The sequence below is a fragment of the Ceratotherium simum genome, chromosome 15 (assembly GCF_057802395.1).
Source record: "Ceratotherium simum simum isolate JZ-2026a chromosome 15, ASM5780239v1, whole genome shotgun sequence".
Classification (NCBI taxonomy): Eukaryota; Metazoa; Chordata; class Mammalia; order Perissodactyla; family Rhinocerotidae; genus Ceratotherium; species Ceratotherium simum.
The window spans coordinates 58,758,153-58,778,812 of record NC_141914.1 but is presented as its reverse complement, the minus strand read 5'-3'; the positions used below and the strand labels follow the sequence as shown (position 1 = coordinate 58,778,812).

Below are 20,660 nucleotides of genomic sequence, written 5' to 3'. Positions count from 1 at the left end.
GTGAAGCTAATAATAGCAGCAGCGTTTTTTTTTTTTTCCTCTTTATTCTCAAACTGATTGTTCATGAGAAAACACACGGAGCAGATTAATAATGTGACTTGAATCTTGAGCCTTTTCTTTCCAGCTCAAGCACACTCTTCTCATAATATTCTGGTCATCAGCTTCTCTCTTTTTTCCCTTCAGAGTCCTTTACAAAAGGGAATGTGTGGCCTGGCCTTCTATATTATTCCCAATTTCCAGGTGGAAAAATGAGACAGATGAAGTGACATCTAAAAACAATGGGGATTATATTTTTAAAAACAAGACAGATCTTCTTGCTTTAATTCTTCTCTACATTACCATGGTAAAATATTGATCAAAGTCCAAGAGATTACCAATACACAATAACGACCAAGGACTTCACATTAATGGAGCTATCAATAATGAATTCATCAGTGAAGTAACTGGAAAAAAGTTCAAATGTACAGGGTGATTCACTATTCTGTTTATACAGTTTAGAAACAACCATAACAAACACCCAGAAAGTTCTAAGTAACATTAAATAATAACTGATACCTCTGAAATACTGCAACATCCTGAAGAACTTTCTAAATGACCAAAAAGAGATGAAATTCTGTTCAGTATAACTTTAGTTGTTTTTTTACACAGAATTATATTATTTTTAAAAATTGGTAATCCATGTAAGACACACACAAAACCCTTAACTGACTAGATTGTTCAATGAATAGCACGTTGCTTTGCTGTTATGGACTAATGAGCTTATAATTCAACAAAACCCTTTTAAGAAGCTCTAGTCTACAGAATGACATGTTCAAATGGTTTGGTCCTATTAATTTTGTTAACAAAAACCCCAAATTCCTTTATAAGATGTTTAATTCCTCTGAACATCATCTTTAAAGGGTCTGACTTGATTTTTCAAAACAAATCACAAGTGGAACCCTCCAGTCTCGAGTCTACAGGTTCTGCATGAGTTTCAGTTCAGTGTAAGCCCACACAGTGACCTCCCATGAGTTCTCCATTGGAGATTTTACAGCACCAACTTGAACACTTTCCACAAAGTATCCTGTCCTTCTCTAGGCTTTTGGTAGAATGTCAAATTAATAATGGCATGTGGTGTTCCTTAGCATAACCTGCCAAAATGTGATAATTTCCTTGGAAGAAAAGCCATGGGCTGCAATCACACGTCTGAGCTGACAGACATCCAAGTGGATCCTATATAAAAAGAAAAGGTTTGTGTCTTCTGGAATATGAATGTCCACTTTTAATAAATTCAAACATATCCCAACATAAACATCTTCAAACTTGATGGGTTTTACGTGACTCATCATTTCATAGATTCTTGGCACCAAATCTCTGGACATTACATAACCCAACCCACTGCAGTAGGGAGGAAACACCTTGAACGGATACTCCTGGTATGAAATATGGGTTTTTTGGTAAAAGCCTCTATAGGAATAATTATCAATTAGAGGATAACCTGTGAAAAACTTCTCTGAGTGGTTCAAATTTAAAAGATACTTCACTAAATTGCCAGTATTGATGAAAACATCAGTGTCTGTCTTCATGATGTACTTGGCATTGGGGCAAAACTCAGTTACCCACCTGAATGCCATAATTGTTTTCAAGGTCAGGTTATTATATGTGTCTAAAAAATCTTGTCGTATTATGTCGCCATAAAGAAGGTGTTCATCCTCTAAAGACAATGCTAACACTTGGTCTTCCCTTTCAGCCTGTCGGCCTAATAAGAAAAACGTAAGAACCTCATATCCCCACCACGACTTTTTTTCACCCCAAGTAACTCTAATGGCCTGTCTGGCTTTCACATCTGAGGGGTGTGAGGTCACCAGGATGACAAGAAATGGGTTTTGAAGAGAGCAGTTTGAATGCTCTCGAAGTGTGAAGCGGAAGTCTTGTCTGTAAATTGGCTCATACTCGTAGAAGTACATCCAGTTTACACGCTCGATCACGTTGTACTGGGGCAGGCTGAGGTACCACATCACCAGGAAACTCAGGAGTGACAGCAGCAGGAGGCTCCACTTGAGGGTTCTCAGTGACATCCTACTTGGAAGGGTGGTCACGAGAGCCAGGGCCATCCACAGCAGCTCGGAAGCACGCGAGCTTCGGGTTCTGAAAAATTTATCAAAGACCTAGTTAGTATTCTACCACCCACCACACATTTTCAAACGATATCTGATTATCACTTAAGGAGAGAGTCGGAGAACAGCAGCTCCAAAGCAAAACCAAAAACTCTGACCTGAATCCGCTTCACTTCACTGAACTGTAAGAAAAAGGGACACCAACAACCAAAACGTACTTCAGCTTTTGAAATCAAGACAGAGGTTAAAAACACATCCTTGATTATTTGGGGAAAATTAATACTTCTTGTTTGACATAACTGTTGAAATATGATTTTGTCCTGAATGTCCAGAGGAACAGAAAGAGATGAGTAATGGAGGGGGTTAAAAAATAAATCTACAATAAATTCCCCCTCTACAAAAAACCTGCATCCCTCCTTTACCACCGTGACCATGAAGTATGTAAAGGATTTAAAGCAAGATGTCCAAATAAACCAAGGGTCCTTCTCAGCTGTGCGATCGGATATGGATTCTAGCAAATCTAGAGTAAGAAAAACCCAGTAGCTACAATTATTCATGGTGACCTGCTGGTGGGATAAGATAAAGGTGGAGAGTCTTCACCCAAACGATGAGTCCTTCAGACACAAACAGGATAACCATCGCTGGAGTTTTTAAATGCTCAGACTGTGAAATAGCCTTACTTGCCCAAAACGCCACCCAGGTCCCTTTCTACCTCATTGGCCGAACTTAGTGCTCACTCTGGATAGTGGGAGCTTACAAGGCCTGTCTGTAGTATTGTGGGGTTTTTTTTTGTTTCCCATTCCAATCTATTCAGAAATCATGTACCAGATCAGAATCACAGGATGGAACCTCCTAAAACACTTGCTTTTATACAGAACCTCCAGCTGTGACAAGAAGACAGCTAGGTGACACACAGCATTCACTGTGGAGTGACAGCCGCGGCCTCGGCTCTGCTCCAGATCCTGAGGATGAGGCTGGATTACAACTTGGGATCCCACGGGGCTTTCCTGGCACCAAGACCACAGCCCTCCATCTAAAGACATTCACGCACTAAGTGTTTACTACACATCTTCCCCATCCAGACTATACCAGGCACTAAGTGTCTACTACACACCTTCCCCATCCATAGACTACACCAGGCACTAAGGAGACCACAGGAAGCAGGAAGCGGGAGGAGCAGAAAATCCCGAGGTTACATGTAAGCACGGCATGCAGCATAGCACAGACTGATCTATCAGATGCTCAGGACTTCAGAGCAGGGGACACGTCAACACCATGGGGGGCAGGCTGAGGAGCTTCTGACGGGGCCCATTCACCCACAGTCATCTGGGAACCCAGAATTTGCTATGGGGGACGTACGTTAACGTCATCACATGGGAAGGCTGGTCTACAAGGGTCAATCTTAGGTCTTTGCACACAGCTCTTCTGCCTGTTAATACATGTGAAAATGACACGCTCTCCAGACTCCTTATCCTCTCCATCTGGCCATATCTTACCTGAACTGATTACTTCTGGCCACAATAACCTTTCTTCTCTCTTGCTTTCCATATTTTAAGTCATGCAAAGCAATGGAATGTTTTAGCAAACTCTCTCCAGTTTGGTTTCACGTACACGTGTCTTACTTCTCCACTTATGTTCTATGACCTTGGTAGCAAAGAACATTTTTCTCACAATAGTCAAAGTGCAAGACAGAGGGCGGCCTACAGCAGGAGTGCAACAAACGCTGACTTGGTATGATATTTCCATTTATATAAGGAAAAAATGTAGGTCTGTCCATCCCACCCCCTAGGGATACCCCTCCTCCCAACTTACACAGCCAGCCCCTGGAAAAACCTCAAACAGAATAGATCTAGAACGAGAATGATGGAATAAATTAACACCTTCTTACATTTTCTCCTCAGCTGGCTGCTAGATACTGCACAACCCTAGGGGGCTCCACTTACCTGTCAGCCATCGACAACTTGTACATTTATTACAACAGCTGTCAGATGGCAGTTTTACACCTTGTTCTAACAGATCAGCACATTATAACAAACTTCGGACAAATGCCAAGTGCCCTGAGCAAGGGGCGCCATTTACAGTTGCACACAGGCAATGGAGGTCCTGCAACTCTTCAATAATGGGGAGAACTCAAAACAGCAAATCTTATTATAAAAGTTGTCTTATATGCATTCTACAAGTCCTGGTTTCTAAACGTGAAAATGTGACTGTGGTTATGACATCTTGATGGGCTTCTGGGCCCATCAAGAAAATAAAAAAGCAGCAAAAAGAAGAGGAACTATCTAGTCCAGAGGGAGAGGGAGGGGGAGTCCAAGAGGAGGGAGAGGCCTTTGAAGGGTCGGCCAGAACAGAGTCCAGGTGGCCCACAACACAGGTGTCTCTGAGGCAGAGACCAGAGTCCACACCCAGCTCTGTCCTCTACCAACCAGGGTGAGCAAGTATGTCCTTTATCTCTTGCAGCCTCGGTTTCCCCATCTCTACACTGAAGATGCTAAGCAAGTGCAGATTAATGATAACGTGTGCAAAGCATCTGGCCAGTGGTAGGGGATCCACAAACAGAGGCTGCCACCACCAGCTATGGGTCTGCCCTTGGCATCTTGTCCATCCTGTTCGTGTCTCTAAATTGATTTTTATTATCAAAAGGGATTATTCTAAAGAAATAATCTTGATGAATTCTTACTACTTGAAGAAAATTATGTTTCAGAGCCATAAATATATTTCTATTTCATACCTTCTTCTTGATTTATTTCTTCTGAGTGCAAGACCTTCAATTTCCTCAACTGGACATTCAGTATTAAGTAGTAGTCAAAAATAACACCTGGAATTTCTGTAAGATATACCCCTAGTCCACAGAATTCAGAGTTCATGCTTCTTCATGGGAAAAGGGCTCTTGGTATTCACGGCTTACAGCATGTGTAAGTTCTCCCGTCCGTGGTGTCGCACATCACCCACTACAGTTCCCCTTCCCTGGAGAAAGAACTCAGGGTCACGGACAGAAGTGAAACACAGAACTTCTACAAGACACCCTGCTGGTGTCCTCTCTAATTCTCTGTCGACACACACACAACAGGCAACTCCGACATGCGATTACCAGCTACCACTTCCCAACTCACTCCTTCCCTCTGAACCTCCATCTCTACTCACAAATTCCCAAGACACGTGAATAAACAAAAACACTGAGCACATCTCACTTCCTGCCCCAATTCAGGAGGCTTATACCTTGGTTTTTACTAGTCAAGTTTAAAGAGCAGGATGTGAAAAACAGGGAGGCACCGATACCTATCACTCCTCATACCAAAAAATACTCCAAACAGATTAAAGATCCAAATGAGAGAAAAATGACCCTGGAAAAGTAAAATATGGACGAACATTTCAGTAATTTTGAAGTAGGAGAGACCTTCCAATCACTCCGTTATAAGGAAACAACCCAGAAACCATAAAGGAAATTTTGATCAAATAGAAATTTCAAGAAGTTCTTGAGCAAGGTTGAAACACACACAAAAAACCAAAATCAAAGCAAAGCACAAACAAGGCTGAAAGATAAAAAACTGGGGAAAAATGCCTGAGACATTTATGACAGAGAAGTGATGAGCCCAATAAACAAAGAGTTCATACAGATTAATAACAGAAAAAAGATGAAAACTACAAGAGAATAAATGGCCAAAAGGGAAACTGTCAAAAGAACTAAAAATGGTTGATAATATAGATGTTCAAACTCGCAAGCAGAGATATTGACAAAAATCACAAATTGGCAATTAAAGAGAAAAAGTGACAATACTCAGTATGTGTGAGGGGAGAAGGAATTTTTGTGCACTTTCTGGAGGGAAATTCGAAAATTTTAAATGTGCACATTCTTTGACCAAGCAATACCACCACTAGCAATTTATCCTAAAGAAATAATCAGGCAACTATGCATAATTTATAATATGGAAAATTTGATTTAAATGCTCCCAACAGGGAACTGGTTAAACAAAATTACGATACATCCATACAACACCACGTATTTATTCATTACACGCAACGATGCTTGTCTATATTCCCTTGACATATTACTAAGTGAATAATGCAGATGCAAAACTGCATATGTGATATGATTCCTTTTCAAAGATGAAAAGATAAGATTCTATAAACCCTTACAGCCACCTGAGCAGAGCCAGGTGTCTGGAAGGAAGTGTCCCCCTATGTCAATGGTTTCTATTCTGTGGGGTTTCTTTCTTTCTTTTTTCTTTTTTTGTCATTTGGCTTTTCCACACTATTCATGTATTGTGTTTGTAAACAGATAAAAACAAAGCCAAAAAATTGGATTTTATGCTGCCTACCTCAAGTCCCACTGAATGGCAGTCACCTTGATCTGGCAGTCAGGATCCTGAGTTTCATCTCATCCCAGCTCTTCCCCCCAAAGTGTGACCATGTACAATTCATGATATTTCTATTATTCTTCTCTATTATTTCAGCAAATATGATCTCAACATAGTAAGGAATGATTTTTAAAATCCATTGAAAATACAGTAATTCTAATATAAATCTAACAGGATTTACATTAGTTACTAACAATAGCATTATATATACATATCCACAGAAACACACATATATAAAACAGTTTATAAAGTGTTTACCACAAATGTTATTAGTCCTGCAATCACCTTACGTAGTGGGTTTTATTGTACCTATTTTACAGATGAATTTTAGAGAATTCAAGTGAAATGAAGGTGAAACAAAGTCACTTGCAAACAGATTAGGACTTAAAAATCCACAAACTCTAGGGCCGGCCCCGTGGCTTAGTGGTTAAGTGCGCGTGCTCCGCTGCTGGCGGCCCGGGTTCGGATCCCGGGCGCGCACCGATGCACCGCTTCTCCGGCCATGCTGAGGCCACGTCCCACATACAGCAGCTAGAAGGATGTGCAGCTATGACATACAACTATCTACTGGGGCTTTGAGGGGAAAGAAAATAAATAAATAAAATCTTTAAAAAAAAAAAAAGTGAAACTTTGGGGCTGGCCCAGTGGTGCAAGCGGTTAAGTGCACACGCTCTGCTGCAGCAGCCTGGGGTTCACCAGTTCAGATCCTGGGTGCGCACCGACGCACCCTTGGCAAGCCATGCTGTGGCGGCATCCCACATAAAGTGGGGGAAGATGGGCACGGATGTTAGCCCAGGGTCAGTGTTCCTCAGCAAAAAAAGAGGAGGATGGGCAGATGTTAGCACAGGGCTGATCTTCCTCACAAAAAAAAAGAAAAGAAAAGAAATAAAAAAGTGAAACTAAAATACTATATAAAATTGACATAGTTGTAAAAAAATTTTTCAGAGGAAAATTAAAATGTGTTAACATCCTTATCTAGTTCAGGAGGAACAAGGAGATAGCGATAAACTTTAACATGTTGCAGAAAAATTCATTTAAGAATGTATTAACGTGGAGCCGGCCCCGTGGCTTAGCGGTTAAGTGCACGTGCTCCGCTGCTGGTGGCCCAGGTTCGGTTCCTGGGCGCGCACCGACGCACTGCTTCTCCGGCCATGCTGAGGCCACGTCCCACATACAGCAACTAGAAGGCTGTGCAACTATGACATACAACTAATTACTGGGGCTTTGGGGGAAAAAAATTAAAAATAAAATAAAATAAAATAAAATCTTCTTTAAAAAAAAAAAAAAAAAGAATGTATTAACGTAAGAGTGACCATTGAAAGAACAGATATGGAAATGCACCTTCCAAACTGATTGTCTGAGAAATGAAAGAAACAAAGCAAGCTACCAACTGAACAGAGGGTAGGAGAAGAGGGAAAAAAGCAAGAAAACGCATGGTAAACAGAAAATACAAAAGCAGAGGGCAGAAGGAAATCTAAATGTATCGTCAGAGTAAATGTAAATGTGAACTCACCTATTAAAATAGAGACTCTCAGCTTGGTTTAAAATTCTGCCATGTTCTGCTTATCAGACACATGCCTACAACAAAACAACACACAAAGTTTACAAATGAGGAAAGAAACAAATAAGGAACATGCCAATCAAAAGGCTGCTATAGCTAATTATTAACATCATGTATTTTAAATAAACAGCATTTAAAAAGGACAAGGAGGGGGCTGGCCTGGTGGCACAAGCAGTTAAGTGTGTGTGCTCCACTGCGGCAGCCCAAGGTTCGCTGGTTCGGATCCCGGGCGTGTGCCGATGCACTGCTTGTCAGGCCATGCTGTGGCGGCATCCCATATAAAGTGGAGGAAGATGGGCACGGATGTTAGCCCAGGGCCAGTCTTCCTCAGCAAAAAAAAAAAAGAGGAGTATTTGCAGATGTTAGCACAGGGCTGAGCTCCTCAAAAAAAAAGAAAGGACAAGGAAATTTTGTTACACGTAAAATGCACCATCCAACAAGATAATTTAACACTCTTGAAGCTATATAACCATAAAAACATAGTCTCAACATATATAAAGCAAAACCTGAACAGTATGAGTACAAATGAAAAAATTCATAATCCTAATGGGAGATTTTTAACAAATTTCTCTAAATAACTAGTACATCAAGCAGGAAAAAAATAAGGATATAAGTGTTTCAAATAATATTATTGATATCTTGATCTAACAGAAACATTTAGCACCTTTCATTCAATAAAAAGAATAGGAATATTCGTTTCAAGACCACATGAAACAGTTACTTAAAAAACTGATAGTATTAGGTTACCTAGACAATCTCAACAGTTTTAAAAACTCAATTTAACACAGGCCACATTCTCTGACCATAATTATAATTCAACCACAAAAACATAACTTGAAAAACATAAACAAAAAAAAATCTGTTTGGAAACAAAACCCTTACACAGACAATTTGTTTAATCCATACATTTAAAGAGAACACCATATTGCAATTATAACTGAATACCAGTGATGTACGTTTCAATGAGGCAGCTATTACACCAACCACTTACTTGAAAATTATTGAGGGGAAGTGGGAGACAAGCATTTTGTTTCCTGCTTTAAATAATGATCTGTAGTTCAGGGGAGGCAAATAGCTCTAACTGAAGAGGAAAAGCTCATCTTTATGGAAAAATGCCAATTATAAATGTAGATGAAATGTTAGATTAAGAAAAATATCATTTTGAAGAGTGATGTCAGTATCATGGCAGAGTAAGCTTTCCCCATTGAACTCTCCCCCCTAAGACACAACAAAAAGGACATTCATAACCCAACAGAAGCTATTCACACAACAGAGGGGACATCTGAGGCACCCAGGCAGCTGTATACCCAAGGACTGAGGTGCTGGAATCCCCAGAGCAAGTGGAAGGAGGTAAGAGGAGCTCCCTTCCTTCCCCTGGACTGCAACCCAGAGACTGAGACCACGCGGCTCTCAGAGGAGGGGGAGGTGCGGCTCACCACGTGAAAACCAGTGCTCTCCAAGACCCCTCACAGCCCGAAGGGATCCCCCTACGGAAGGAGCGGAACTGTTGCGAGGGTAGTTTCAACAAGCTAGCCCCTCAGGAGAGCAGAGAGCAACAGCGAGGTGAGAAACCTCTGAGATCAGGGAGGCGAAAGTAAGTACCCCTCCCCGACCTGGCCCGTCCGACCAGCGCTTCAGCACAGCGGCGCTTTAGCTCAGCCCCGTCCCCAGAGGCAGTGGCCTCCAGGTGTCCGGGTCCCACCAGCAGGGGCAGCGGCCCCCAGGTGCCCATGACCCACCAGCAGGGGCAGCGGCCCCCAGGTGCCTGGGCCTGACCAGCTGCAGGGCGAGCCCGCACCCCAACACCAGGGGCAGCGGCAGCTCAGGCTCCACCGTGCTATAGTCCCAGCTGCTCCGGCTGGACCAAGTGACAGTCCCAGCTTCCCCAACTACACTATACCACGGCCCCAACTCCTTTAGCTTGACCGCCCACCCTCCCCCCGGCTCCAGCTGCTTCGGCTTGGCCTGTGCTCAGGCTCCAGCTGACTTGGCGCCAGCAAAACTTCAGCCCAGCACACTCCAGTTCCAGCTTCTTCAGCCCAGCGTGCTCCAGTTCCAGCTTCTTCAGCCCAGCGCGCTCCAGTTCCAGCTTCTTCGGCCCAGCGCACTCCAGTTCCAGCTTCTTTGGCCCACTGCACTCCAGCTCCTCCTTCTTCGTCCCAGCAGCACTGCAGCTGCAGCTGCTTCAACCCATCTGCACCCGAGCCCCAGCTGCTTCGGCCTAGCTGTGCTCCAGTCCCAGCTGTTCCCACGCTTACCCCCCAGCAGCCTCCACTCAGCCACGCCTCAGATCAGCCACGGGCCAATGAGAGTGCCCACGGATTGAGGCACGCCAGAATACACGGCCCTTGACCCCCACCCAGCAGCAGCAAGAGGAAACTGCGACCATATATTTTCACTATGAGGAAAAGTAAGGCAACACCGACAGGCACCATGCAAAAATATATTAAATATCCAGACCAAAAGGAAAATGACAAGCACCCAGAAGTCAACCCGGAAAGCAAAGAAATGTATAACCTTAACAACAGAGAATTCAAAATAGCCATCATAAAAAAGCTTAATGAAATACAAGAAAACACAGACAGATAATTCAATGAAATCAGGAGTTTCCTCACAAACGAGACTGAAACTATAAAAAAAAACCAATCACGAATCTTAGAGATGAAAAACACAATAGAGGAGATAAAGACAAATCTGGAAACCTTAAGCATCAGAGCTGAAAATATGGAGGAAGGAATTAGCAATATTGAGGACAGCAATGCAGAGATGCTCCAGATGGAGGAGGAAAGATAACTAAGACTAAAGAGAAATGAAGAAACTCTCTGAGAAATATCTGACTCAATTAGGAAATCCAACATAAGGATTATAGGTATTCTAGAGGGAGAAGAGAGGGAAAAAGGAGCAGAGAACTTGTTCAAAGAAATAATAGCTGAGAACTTCCCAAACCTGGGGAAAGAGCTGGAAATACCAGTGAATGAAATAAATCGATCTCCTAAATATATCAACATGAAAAGACCCTCTCCAAGACATACACTAGTAAAGCTGGCAAAACTCAATGACAAAGAAAAAATATTAAGGGCAGCCTGACCAAAAAAAATAACATACAACGGATTTTGTATCAGGCTCTCAGCCAATTTCTTGACAGAAACTTTAGAGGCTAGGAGAGAGTGGAATGATATATTCAAAATTCTGAAGGACAAAAACTTCCAGCCAAGAATACTCTATCCAGCGAAAACATCCTTCAGATATGATGGAGAAATAATAACTATCCCAGATAAACAAAAGCTAAGGGAGTTCATTGCCAAAAGACCCCCACTACAAGACGTGCTCAAGAAGGCCCTCATCCCTGAGGAAAAAAAGAGAAAGGAGATGCAAAGTTTTGAATGAGGAGGAAAACAGGTCGACAAAACCAGAAAAATTGCAGTCCTCTATCAAAATAGATTAGCAAACACTTAATTATAAAACCAAAGATCAAGGGAAGGTAAGCACCAAGCATAAATATAACCTCATCATGTTAAACACGAACTCACAACACAAGAAGGAATAAGATGTGACAACAGTAACTTAGAAGGGGAAGAGGAAAGGGATCGAATTGACTTAGTCTAAGGGAATAAGAGGCCATCAAAACATGGACTATCATATCCACAAGATTTTTCACAAACCTCATGGTAACCACTAACCAAATAATCAGAACAGAATCACACACAATAAAGAAAAAGAAAACTAAGAGAACCACCATACAGAACTACCAAACTGAACTGGTAGTCCGAAACACACAGGACGAGAAACAAAAGAAATGCAAAAGAACTGGAAAAAGAGCGATAAAATAACAACAACAAGCTCCCGTATATCAATAATTACCCTAAATGTAAATGGACTGGACTCTTCAATCAAAAGACACAGAGTGGTGGGATGGATTAAAAAACAAGACCCAACAACATGCTGTCTCCAGGAAACACCTCAGCTCTAAAGACAAACATAGGCTCAGAGTGAAAGGATGGAAGACAATACTCCAAGCTAACGGCAAACAAAAGAAAGCAGGTGTCGCCATACTTATATTAGACAAAGTTGACTTCAAGATAAAACAGGTCATGAGAGAGAAAGAGGGGCAATATATAATGATAAAAGGGACACTCCACCAAGAAAACATAACTTTTAAATATATATGCACCCAATACAAGAGCACCAAGGTACATAAAGCAACTATTAACAAACCTAAAAGGAGATATTAACAACAACACAATAATAGTAGGGGATCTTAATACCCCACTCTCATCAACAAACAGATCATCCAGACAGAAAATCAATAAGGAAATAATGGACTTAAACGAAAAACTTGATTAGATGGGCTTAACAGATATATATAGAGCACTCTATCCAAACACAGCAGATTACACATTCTTCTCAGGCGTGCATGGAACATTCTCAAGAATAGACTATATGTGTGGAAACAAGGTATGCTTATACAAATTTAAAAAGATTGACATCGTAACAAGCATCTTTCCTGACCATAATGCCATGAAGCTAGAAATCAACTACAAGGAAAAAAAGCAGGAAAGTAATAAAGCTGTGGATACTCACCAACATGCTACTAAACAACCAATGGATCACTGATGAAATTAAAGGAGAAATCAAATTCATATCTGGAGACAAATGAAAATGAAAATACACCGTACCAACTCATATGGGATGCAGCAAAAGCAGTCCTGAGAGGGAAACTCATAGTGATACAAACCCACCTTAACAAACAAGAAAAAGTCCAAATAAGCAACCTTAAATTACACCTAACAGAATTAGAAAAAGAAGAACAAACAAAGCCCAAAGTCAGCAGAAGGAGAGAAATAATAAAAATCAGAGCAGAAATAAATGAAATTGACACCAAAAAAACAGTAGAAAGGATTAATGAAACAAAGAGTTGGTTCTTTGAGAAGATAAACAAAGTCGACAAACCCTTAGCCAGGCTTACTAAGAAAAAAAGAGAAAAGGCTCAAGTAAATAAAATTAGAAATGAAAGAGGAGAAATTACAACGGATACCATGGAAATACAGAGGATTATAAGAGAACACTATGAGAAATTATATGCCAACAAATTGGACAATGTAGAAGAAATGGATAAATTCTTAGACTCATACAACCTCCCAAAACTGAACCAAGAAGAAATGGAGAATCTGAATAGACCAATCACAAGCAAAGAGATTGAAACAGTAATCAAAAACCTCTCCCAAAATAAAAGTCCAGGACCAGATGGCTTCTCTGGAGAATTTTACCAAACATTCAAAGAAGACTTAACACCTATCCTTCTCAAACTATTCCAAAAATAGAGGAAGATGGAACACTTCCCAACACATTCTATGAGGCCAACATCACCCTGATACCAAAGCCAGACAAAGACAATACTAAGAAGAAAAACTACAGACCAATATCCCTGATGAACACAGATGCAAAAATCCTCAACAAAATATTGGCAAACCAAATACAGCAATACATTAAAAAGATCATACACCATGATCAAGTGGGATTTATACCAGCGACACAGGGATGGTTCAACATCCGCAAATCAATCAATGTGATACACCACATTAACAAAACGAGGAATAAAAACCATATGATCATCTCAAAAGATGCAAAGAAGGCTTCTGACAAGATCCAACATCCATTTATGATAAAAAGTCTCAACAAAATGGGTATAGAAGGAAAGTACCTTAACATAATAAAGGCCATATATGACAGACCCACAGCCAACATCATACTCAATGGGGAAAAACTGAACGTCATCCCTCTGAAAACAGGTACAAGACAGGGTGCCCACTCTCGCCACTCTTATTCAACACAGTACTAGAGGTTCTGGCCAGAGCAATTAGGCGAGAAAAAGGAATAAAAAGAATCCAAATAGGCAACAAAGAAGTGAAATTTTCGCTGTCTGCAGATGACATGATCTTATATATAGAAAACCCTAAAGAATCCATTGGAAAACTATTAGAAATAATCAACAACTACAGCCAAGTGGCAGGGTACAAAATCAACTTCCAGAAATCAGTTGCATTTCTATATACCAACAATGAACTAACAGAAAGAGAACTCAAGAAGACAATCCCATTTACAATTGTAACAAAAAGAATAAAATATCTAGGAGTAAATTTAACAAAGGAAGTGAAAGACCTATACAATGAAAACCATAAGACATTACTGAGTGAAATCAATGATGACATAAAGAAATGGAAAAATATTCCATGCACTTGGATTGGAAGAATAAACGTAGTTAAAATGTCCATACTACCTAAAGCAACCTACAGATTCAATGTGATCCCAATCAGAATCCCAAGGACATTCTTCACAGAAATAGAACAAAGAATACTAGCATTCATATGGGGCAACAAAAGACCCCATATAGCTAAAGCAATCCTGAAAAAGAAGAACAAGGCTGGAGGCATCACAATCCCTGACTTCAAAACATACTACAAAGCGACAGTAATTAAAACAGTATGGTACTGGTACAAAAACAGACACACAGATCAATGGAACAGAATTGAAAGTCCAGAAATAAAACCTCATATCTATAGGCAGCTAATCTTTGACAAAGGAGCTAAGGACATACAGTGGAGAAAGGAAAGTCTCTTCAATAAATGGTTGCTGGGCTTATATAGTGACTGATAAACAATAACGTACAACAAAAATTTCACAATAAAAAAAAATGGTGCTGGGAAAACTGGACAGCCACTTGCAAAAGAATGAAAGTAGACCATCTTCTTTTGCTATACACAAAAATTAACTCAAAATGGATCAAAGACCTGAAGGTGAGACCTGAAACTATAAAACTCCTAGAGAAAAATATAGGTAGTACACTACTCGTCATCAGCCATAAAGGGATCTTTTTTGAATTCCATGTCTACTCAGACAAGGGAAACAAAAGAAAAAATAAACAAGTGGGACTTCATCAGATTAAAGAGCTTCTACAAGGCAAATGAAACCAGGATCAAAATGAATAGGGAATCCCCCAGCTGGGAAAAAATATGTGCAAACCATATATCTGACAAGGGATTAATCTCCATAATATATAAAGAACTCACACAACTGAATAACAAAAAAACAACCCAATCGAAAAACGGGCAGAGGAAATGAACAGACACTTCTCCAAAGAAGATATACAGATGGCCAATAGGCACATGAAAAGATGCTCATCATCAGGGAAATGCAAATCAAAACCACACAAAGATATCATCTCACACCTGTCAGAAAGGCTATAATCACCAAGACAAAAAACAACAAATGCTGGAGAGGCTGTGGAGAAATGGGAACCCTAATCCACTGCTGGTGGGAATGGTGCACCCTCTATGGAAAACAGTATGGAGATTCCTCAAAAAATTAAAAATAGAAATACCTCATGATCCAGCTATCCCACTACTGGGTATCTACCCAACGAACCTGAAATCAACAATCCAAAGAGGCTTATGTACTCCTATGTTCATCGCAGCATTATTCACCATAGCCAAGACATGGAAGCAATACAAGTGCCCCTCGACTGATGACTGGATAAAGATGTGGTATATATATACCATGAAATACTACTTACCCATAAAAAAAGACAAAATCGTCCCATTTGCAACAACATGGATGGACCTGGAGGGTATTATGTTACGTGAAATAAGCCAGAAAGAGAAAGACAAACAATGCATGATTTCACTCATATGTGGAAGATAAACCAACACACGGACAGACAGAACTATTTGGTGGTTACCAGGGGCTAGGAGGGTGGGGGTGGTCATAAGGGGTGCAGGGATGCAGTTATATGGTGACTGACAAACAATAATGTACAACAAAAATTTCATAATAAAAAAATAAAAAGCAAAAAAAAGTTTGCCAATCTCTAAAAAAAAAAAAAAAGTATCATTTTGCAACCTCTATGAAATTACTAATTCAGGCAATGATTATCAATCAGTGTTTTGATCATCAAATGAAAGATGATGGAGAACTAGACATCTGTATGGTGCCAAAGATTACATTTTCCTTGCAAGGACTGAAAAAATAAGGACTTTACATTGGAGGAATCAGAGTGCCACCCCTCTCAGCCAACCATCAATCTCAGTATTACAAATGGTGCAACAAGCACACGCTGTGCCTCCTGATGAGATACAATGTGGAGTACGCAATATTGTTTCTCATGCATCCTAGCCAAAATGTTTAACTGGAATCTAATCCAATTTTACAAGAAATACAGAGGTTACGAGAACAAGCTAAGGAACCTCACAAGGAAGCAATCAAACAAATCCAGGAGGTGGGGTGCTCTATGGGACAACTAGCATGGTGTCTTTAGCTAGTCAATGCCACGAAAAAGGGATGGCTCTAGATTAAAAGAGATTAACGGACATACACAATGGCAGTGTATCGTCTGGACTGGATCGTGGAGAAGTGTGAAGACAATCTAGATATTAGGTGATTAGGAGGATTATTAATTTTGTTAGGTGTGATAATGTTAACTGGCTACAAAAGAAAATGTTCCTAGATAAATAAACGTAGTCTATCCACACAATGGAATACTATTCAGCTATAAAAAGAAACAAAGTACTGATATAGGCCATAACCAATATCAGCTGTAAGAATTCAGAATATGGATGAACCTAAAAAACATTATGCTAAGTAAATTAAGCCCAACACAAGAGACCATATATTTTAAGACTCCATTAATATGTCCAGGAAAGGCAAGTCTGTAGACAGTATGTTAGTGTTTGCCTGGGGGTGGGATCCAGGACTGTCTGCAAATGAACATGAAGGATATTTTGGGGTGATGGAAATATTTTAAAATCTGATTGTGGTGATGCTTGCACAACTCCATAAATTTAGTAAAACTCTTCGAACTGTACAATTAAAATGAAATAATTTTTTGGTATGTAAATTATACCTCAATAAAGCTATTAAAAACAATTTAAAAATTTTTTTAATTTTCCTATTTTTAAGAGTCATACACTGATGTATTTGGAATAGAATGTCAAACATCTGTATTTACTTTAAAATATTTCAGTAATAAAAACTAAAGAGAATTAAGGAAAGAAAAAAATTCCCTCATGCAGTTTTGGTGGAGTATAAAATGGTAACACCTCTATGGAGGGCAATTTGGAAATACTTAGACAAATGACAAATATATTTACTCTTTTATCAGTAATTTTGTTCCTGGAATTTATTTCAGACATAGCTACATATGTCTAAAATGATGTATGTATATAAGGTTATTGGTTGAAACATTGTTTGTTATAGCAAATAATTAGGAATAACCCAAGGGATCATTAATGAGGGATTCCTTACATAAACCACAATACATCCACACAATGGAATACTACACAGCTATTAAAAAGAAAGAATGAAGATGTTCTCTATGTACTGACATGGAAACATTTATAGAACATATTAAGTGAAGGACGTATAGAACAACGCTTATAATCTGCTAACTTTTGTATCAGAAAGGAAAAGGAAATAAAAATATATATTTGTATGTGCATGAGAAAAACAATGGAAAGACACACATGTAAAGTGGGCAGCAAGGAATGGGGAGGATCAAAAAAGGGGTGAGGGTACCCCTGTTTATACCGTTATATTACTTAATATTACTTTATCATATTACTTAAGTAATGTTAGTTTGTTACTTACATATTACTTTATTTTTTTTTTTTCCCCAAAGCCCCAGTAGATAGTTGTATGTCATAGTTGCACACCCTTCTAGTTGCTGTATGTGGGACACGGTCTCAGCATGGCCAGAGAAGCGGTGCGTCAGTGTGCGCCTGGGATCTGAACCCAGGCCACCAATAGCGGAGCGCGCACACTTAACCGCTAAGCCATGGGGCCGGCCCTACATATTACTTTTTATATTATTTTGATTCTTTAAAATTCAAAGCAATGAAAATAAAAATTTTCCCCTCCCTGTTTAAAAAAGTGCTACTTATAAAAATGCACTGGATATAACTAAAGCAGTCCTTGCAGAAAATTAATAATCTTTTAAAAATAATCTATCTTTTTAAGAAGAATTACTTTACATACATTTTTTGTATCCATTTGATATTTTTTACTGGTATATAATTTACATGCAGTACAATCTACCCTTTTTATCGCACTGTTCTGTAAGTTATGACACTCACATAACCACCAGCACAATCAACATATAAAATAGATCCCTCACAATAAAAATTCTACTCGCGTCCCTTTACAACCAGCCCTGCCCCACCGCCAGACACCACTAACCTGTTTTGTGTCCCAACAGTTTCACCTTTACCAGAATGTCACATAAACGGAATGATACAGAATGCAGACTTCTGAGTCTGGCTTCTTTCATTTAGAGTAATGAATAATATATTTTTTTAAAAAATAGGTTGAAAATAAGTGAGAGGAATACTTAGCTCAAGAAGTTAAAAAAAATTCCAATGTTATTACAAAGAAAATAGAGGGGGGGCCGACCCCATGGCTTAGCGGTTAAGTGCACGTGCTCTGCTACTGGTGGCGCGAGTTCAGATCCCGGGCGCACACCGACGCACCGCTTCTGCGGCCATGCTGAGGCCGCGTCCCACATACGGCAACTAGAAGGATGTGCAACTATGACATACAACTATCTACTGGGGCTTTGGGGAAGGAAAAAAAAAAAAAGGGAGGAGGATTGGCAATAGATGTTAGCTCAGAGCCGGCCTTCCTCAGCAAAAAGAGGAGGATTAGCACGGATGTTAGCTCAGGGCTGATCTCCCTCACCAAAAAAAAAAAAAAAAAAGCTGACTTTAAAAAAAGAAAATAGAGGGAACAATAAAGATAAAGCAGAAAATAATGAAAAACAAAGAAGCCAATAAAGATGATTATTAAAAAAACAAATATTAGGAATAGAAGGAAAGTTCCTTAACCTGTTAAAGAAACTATAGCAAACTCAATGATGAAACTTCAGAACCATTTCCATTAGAGTCAGGAAGAAGACTAGGACGCACACTATTGCCTCTATTACTCAGCATTGTTCCAGAGAGCCTCACTATCCACTAGAACAGGAAGAGGAGATAAGACGTAAAAATTGTTAAGGAAGAGAAAAAAAACCGCCATTGTTTTCATATTATATAATCATCTACGTAGAAAACTCAAGGGGAAAAAGACGACGTGTAAGAACAGGTTTACCAAGATGCTGGACAGAGCTCACCTACAAATCAGAAACAATAAAAAAAAATAAAAATCTAACAGGAAAAACACAACAGCAACAAAAACTACAGAGTGTCAAATAAAGCTAACCAAAAATGTGCAGGACACGGATGTAGAAAACTCAGAAACCTTTCTGAAGAATATAAAAAAAGATGTGAATACAGGAGAGAGAGAATGTGTTCGGGGATAAGAAAACTCAGATATAAAGATTCCACTTCCCCAAATTAATCAACAAATTCACGGGATTATGAAACGGACTTAATGATTTACGAATAACCAACATAATTTTGGAAACAAAGAATGAAGTGGGGTGGGGGTGCGTTGGGTGTTATCAAGTCATATTGCAGAACTACAGTAACCAAAACAGTGTCACAGGGGCCGGCCGGTGGTGTAGTGGTTAAGTTTGTGCGCTCTGCTTAAGCGGCACGGGGTTCGCAGGTTCAGATCTGGGTGCACACCAACACACCACTTGTCAAGCTGTGCTGTGGCGTCCCATATAAAGTGGAGGAAGATGGGCACGGATGTTAGCCCAGGGCCAATCTTCCTCAGCAAAAAAAAAAAAACAGTTTCACAGACACACAGATCAAACAACTGAAGAGCAAGGCCAGAAGGAGACCCACACACACAGGGACTCAATAATTGGCAATGTGGAAAGGATTCAATAAATGGTTTCAGAATAAATGTGGAAAAAGTAAAATTATATTCTTATTTATTTCCAAAATAAAATTCCAGGTATATAATATAATTAAACACAAAAAAAGCAAAACTAAAACAATTACAGGAAAATATAGCAGAATATATTTGTGACCTTTGTGTGGGAAAAGCCTTTGTAAACAAGTCACAAAAAGCATATCTCATAAAAGAGAGGAGAAAAACACTGGGTCACATTAAAACATAAAACTACTTACAGGACAAGGCATCATAAACACAGTTAAAACGTGAGCCACAGACTTAGAGAAGATATTTACAACAAATAAAACAAAGGACTGGTATCCAGAATCTCTTCATGACACTTGTTCTATAGTATATATTTGTAATAATCTGCTATTGTGGCAGATCCACAAGAGCTGAAGAAAGATCCCAAATAACAAAAAAGCCCAGAAACCTCCAGAGACAAAACAGGTTGTCAGGTCCAGATTATTAAGTGTGCCAATGCTTTAACCATCAAATGAAACCACTATCCTCAGAGAAGTAACTGGCTTCTCAGTTATTAAGCCCCAGAACTGACGGCAGCCCGAGACGGCCACCTCACTGCCCCGTCCAGTCACAGCCTGCATCTGCCTCTCAGTTACAGGTGTTCCAGCCTCACGAGCTCTGTGGACCAAAAAATCGGAAATCATTCAAACAAATTTAAACTATTATTTTTCAATGGAAAGCTTTTCAGACCTTTTAATATATTAATATACATTCTCTGAGAAGAGGATATATCATGCAGTGTCTCAAATTTATCTGAACAAAGAACCTATTTTAATTTTCAGAGCCTCTGGCAGG

General features: G+C 39.7%; 1 protein-coding gene across 10 annotated transcripts in view; it reads right to left on the bottom strand.

The window, feature by feature from the left end:
- Positions 1-263: 263 nt before the first annotated feature.
- Positions 264-20,660, bottom strand: part of B3GALNT1 (beta-1,3-N-acetylgalactosaminyltransferase 1 (Globoside blood group)) — a 71,547-nt gene continuing 51,150 nt past the window's right edge. For 9 of the 10 annotated variants that reach the window (XM_087440093.1, XM_087440092.1, XM_087440096.1 and 6 more), the window contains 2 exons: positions 7,968-8,032; positions 264-2,127 (listed from right to left, as the gene is read on the bottom strand). In XM_087440093.1, the coding sequence (XP_087296219.1) occupies positions 1,098-2,093 (996 nt within the window). In that variant the 5' untranslated portion in view covers positions 2,094-2,127; positions 7,968-8,032 and the 3' untranslated portion in view covers positions 264-1,097. Of the gene's footprint in view, positions 2,128-4,827; positions 4,935-7,967; positions 8,033-20,660 lie in introns of those variants that run through there. The other variant, XM_004424788.3, reaches the window with a different exon arrangement.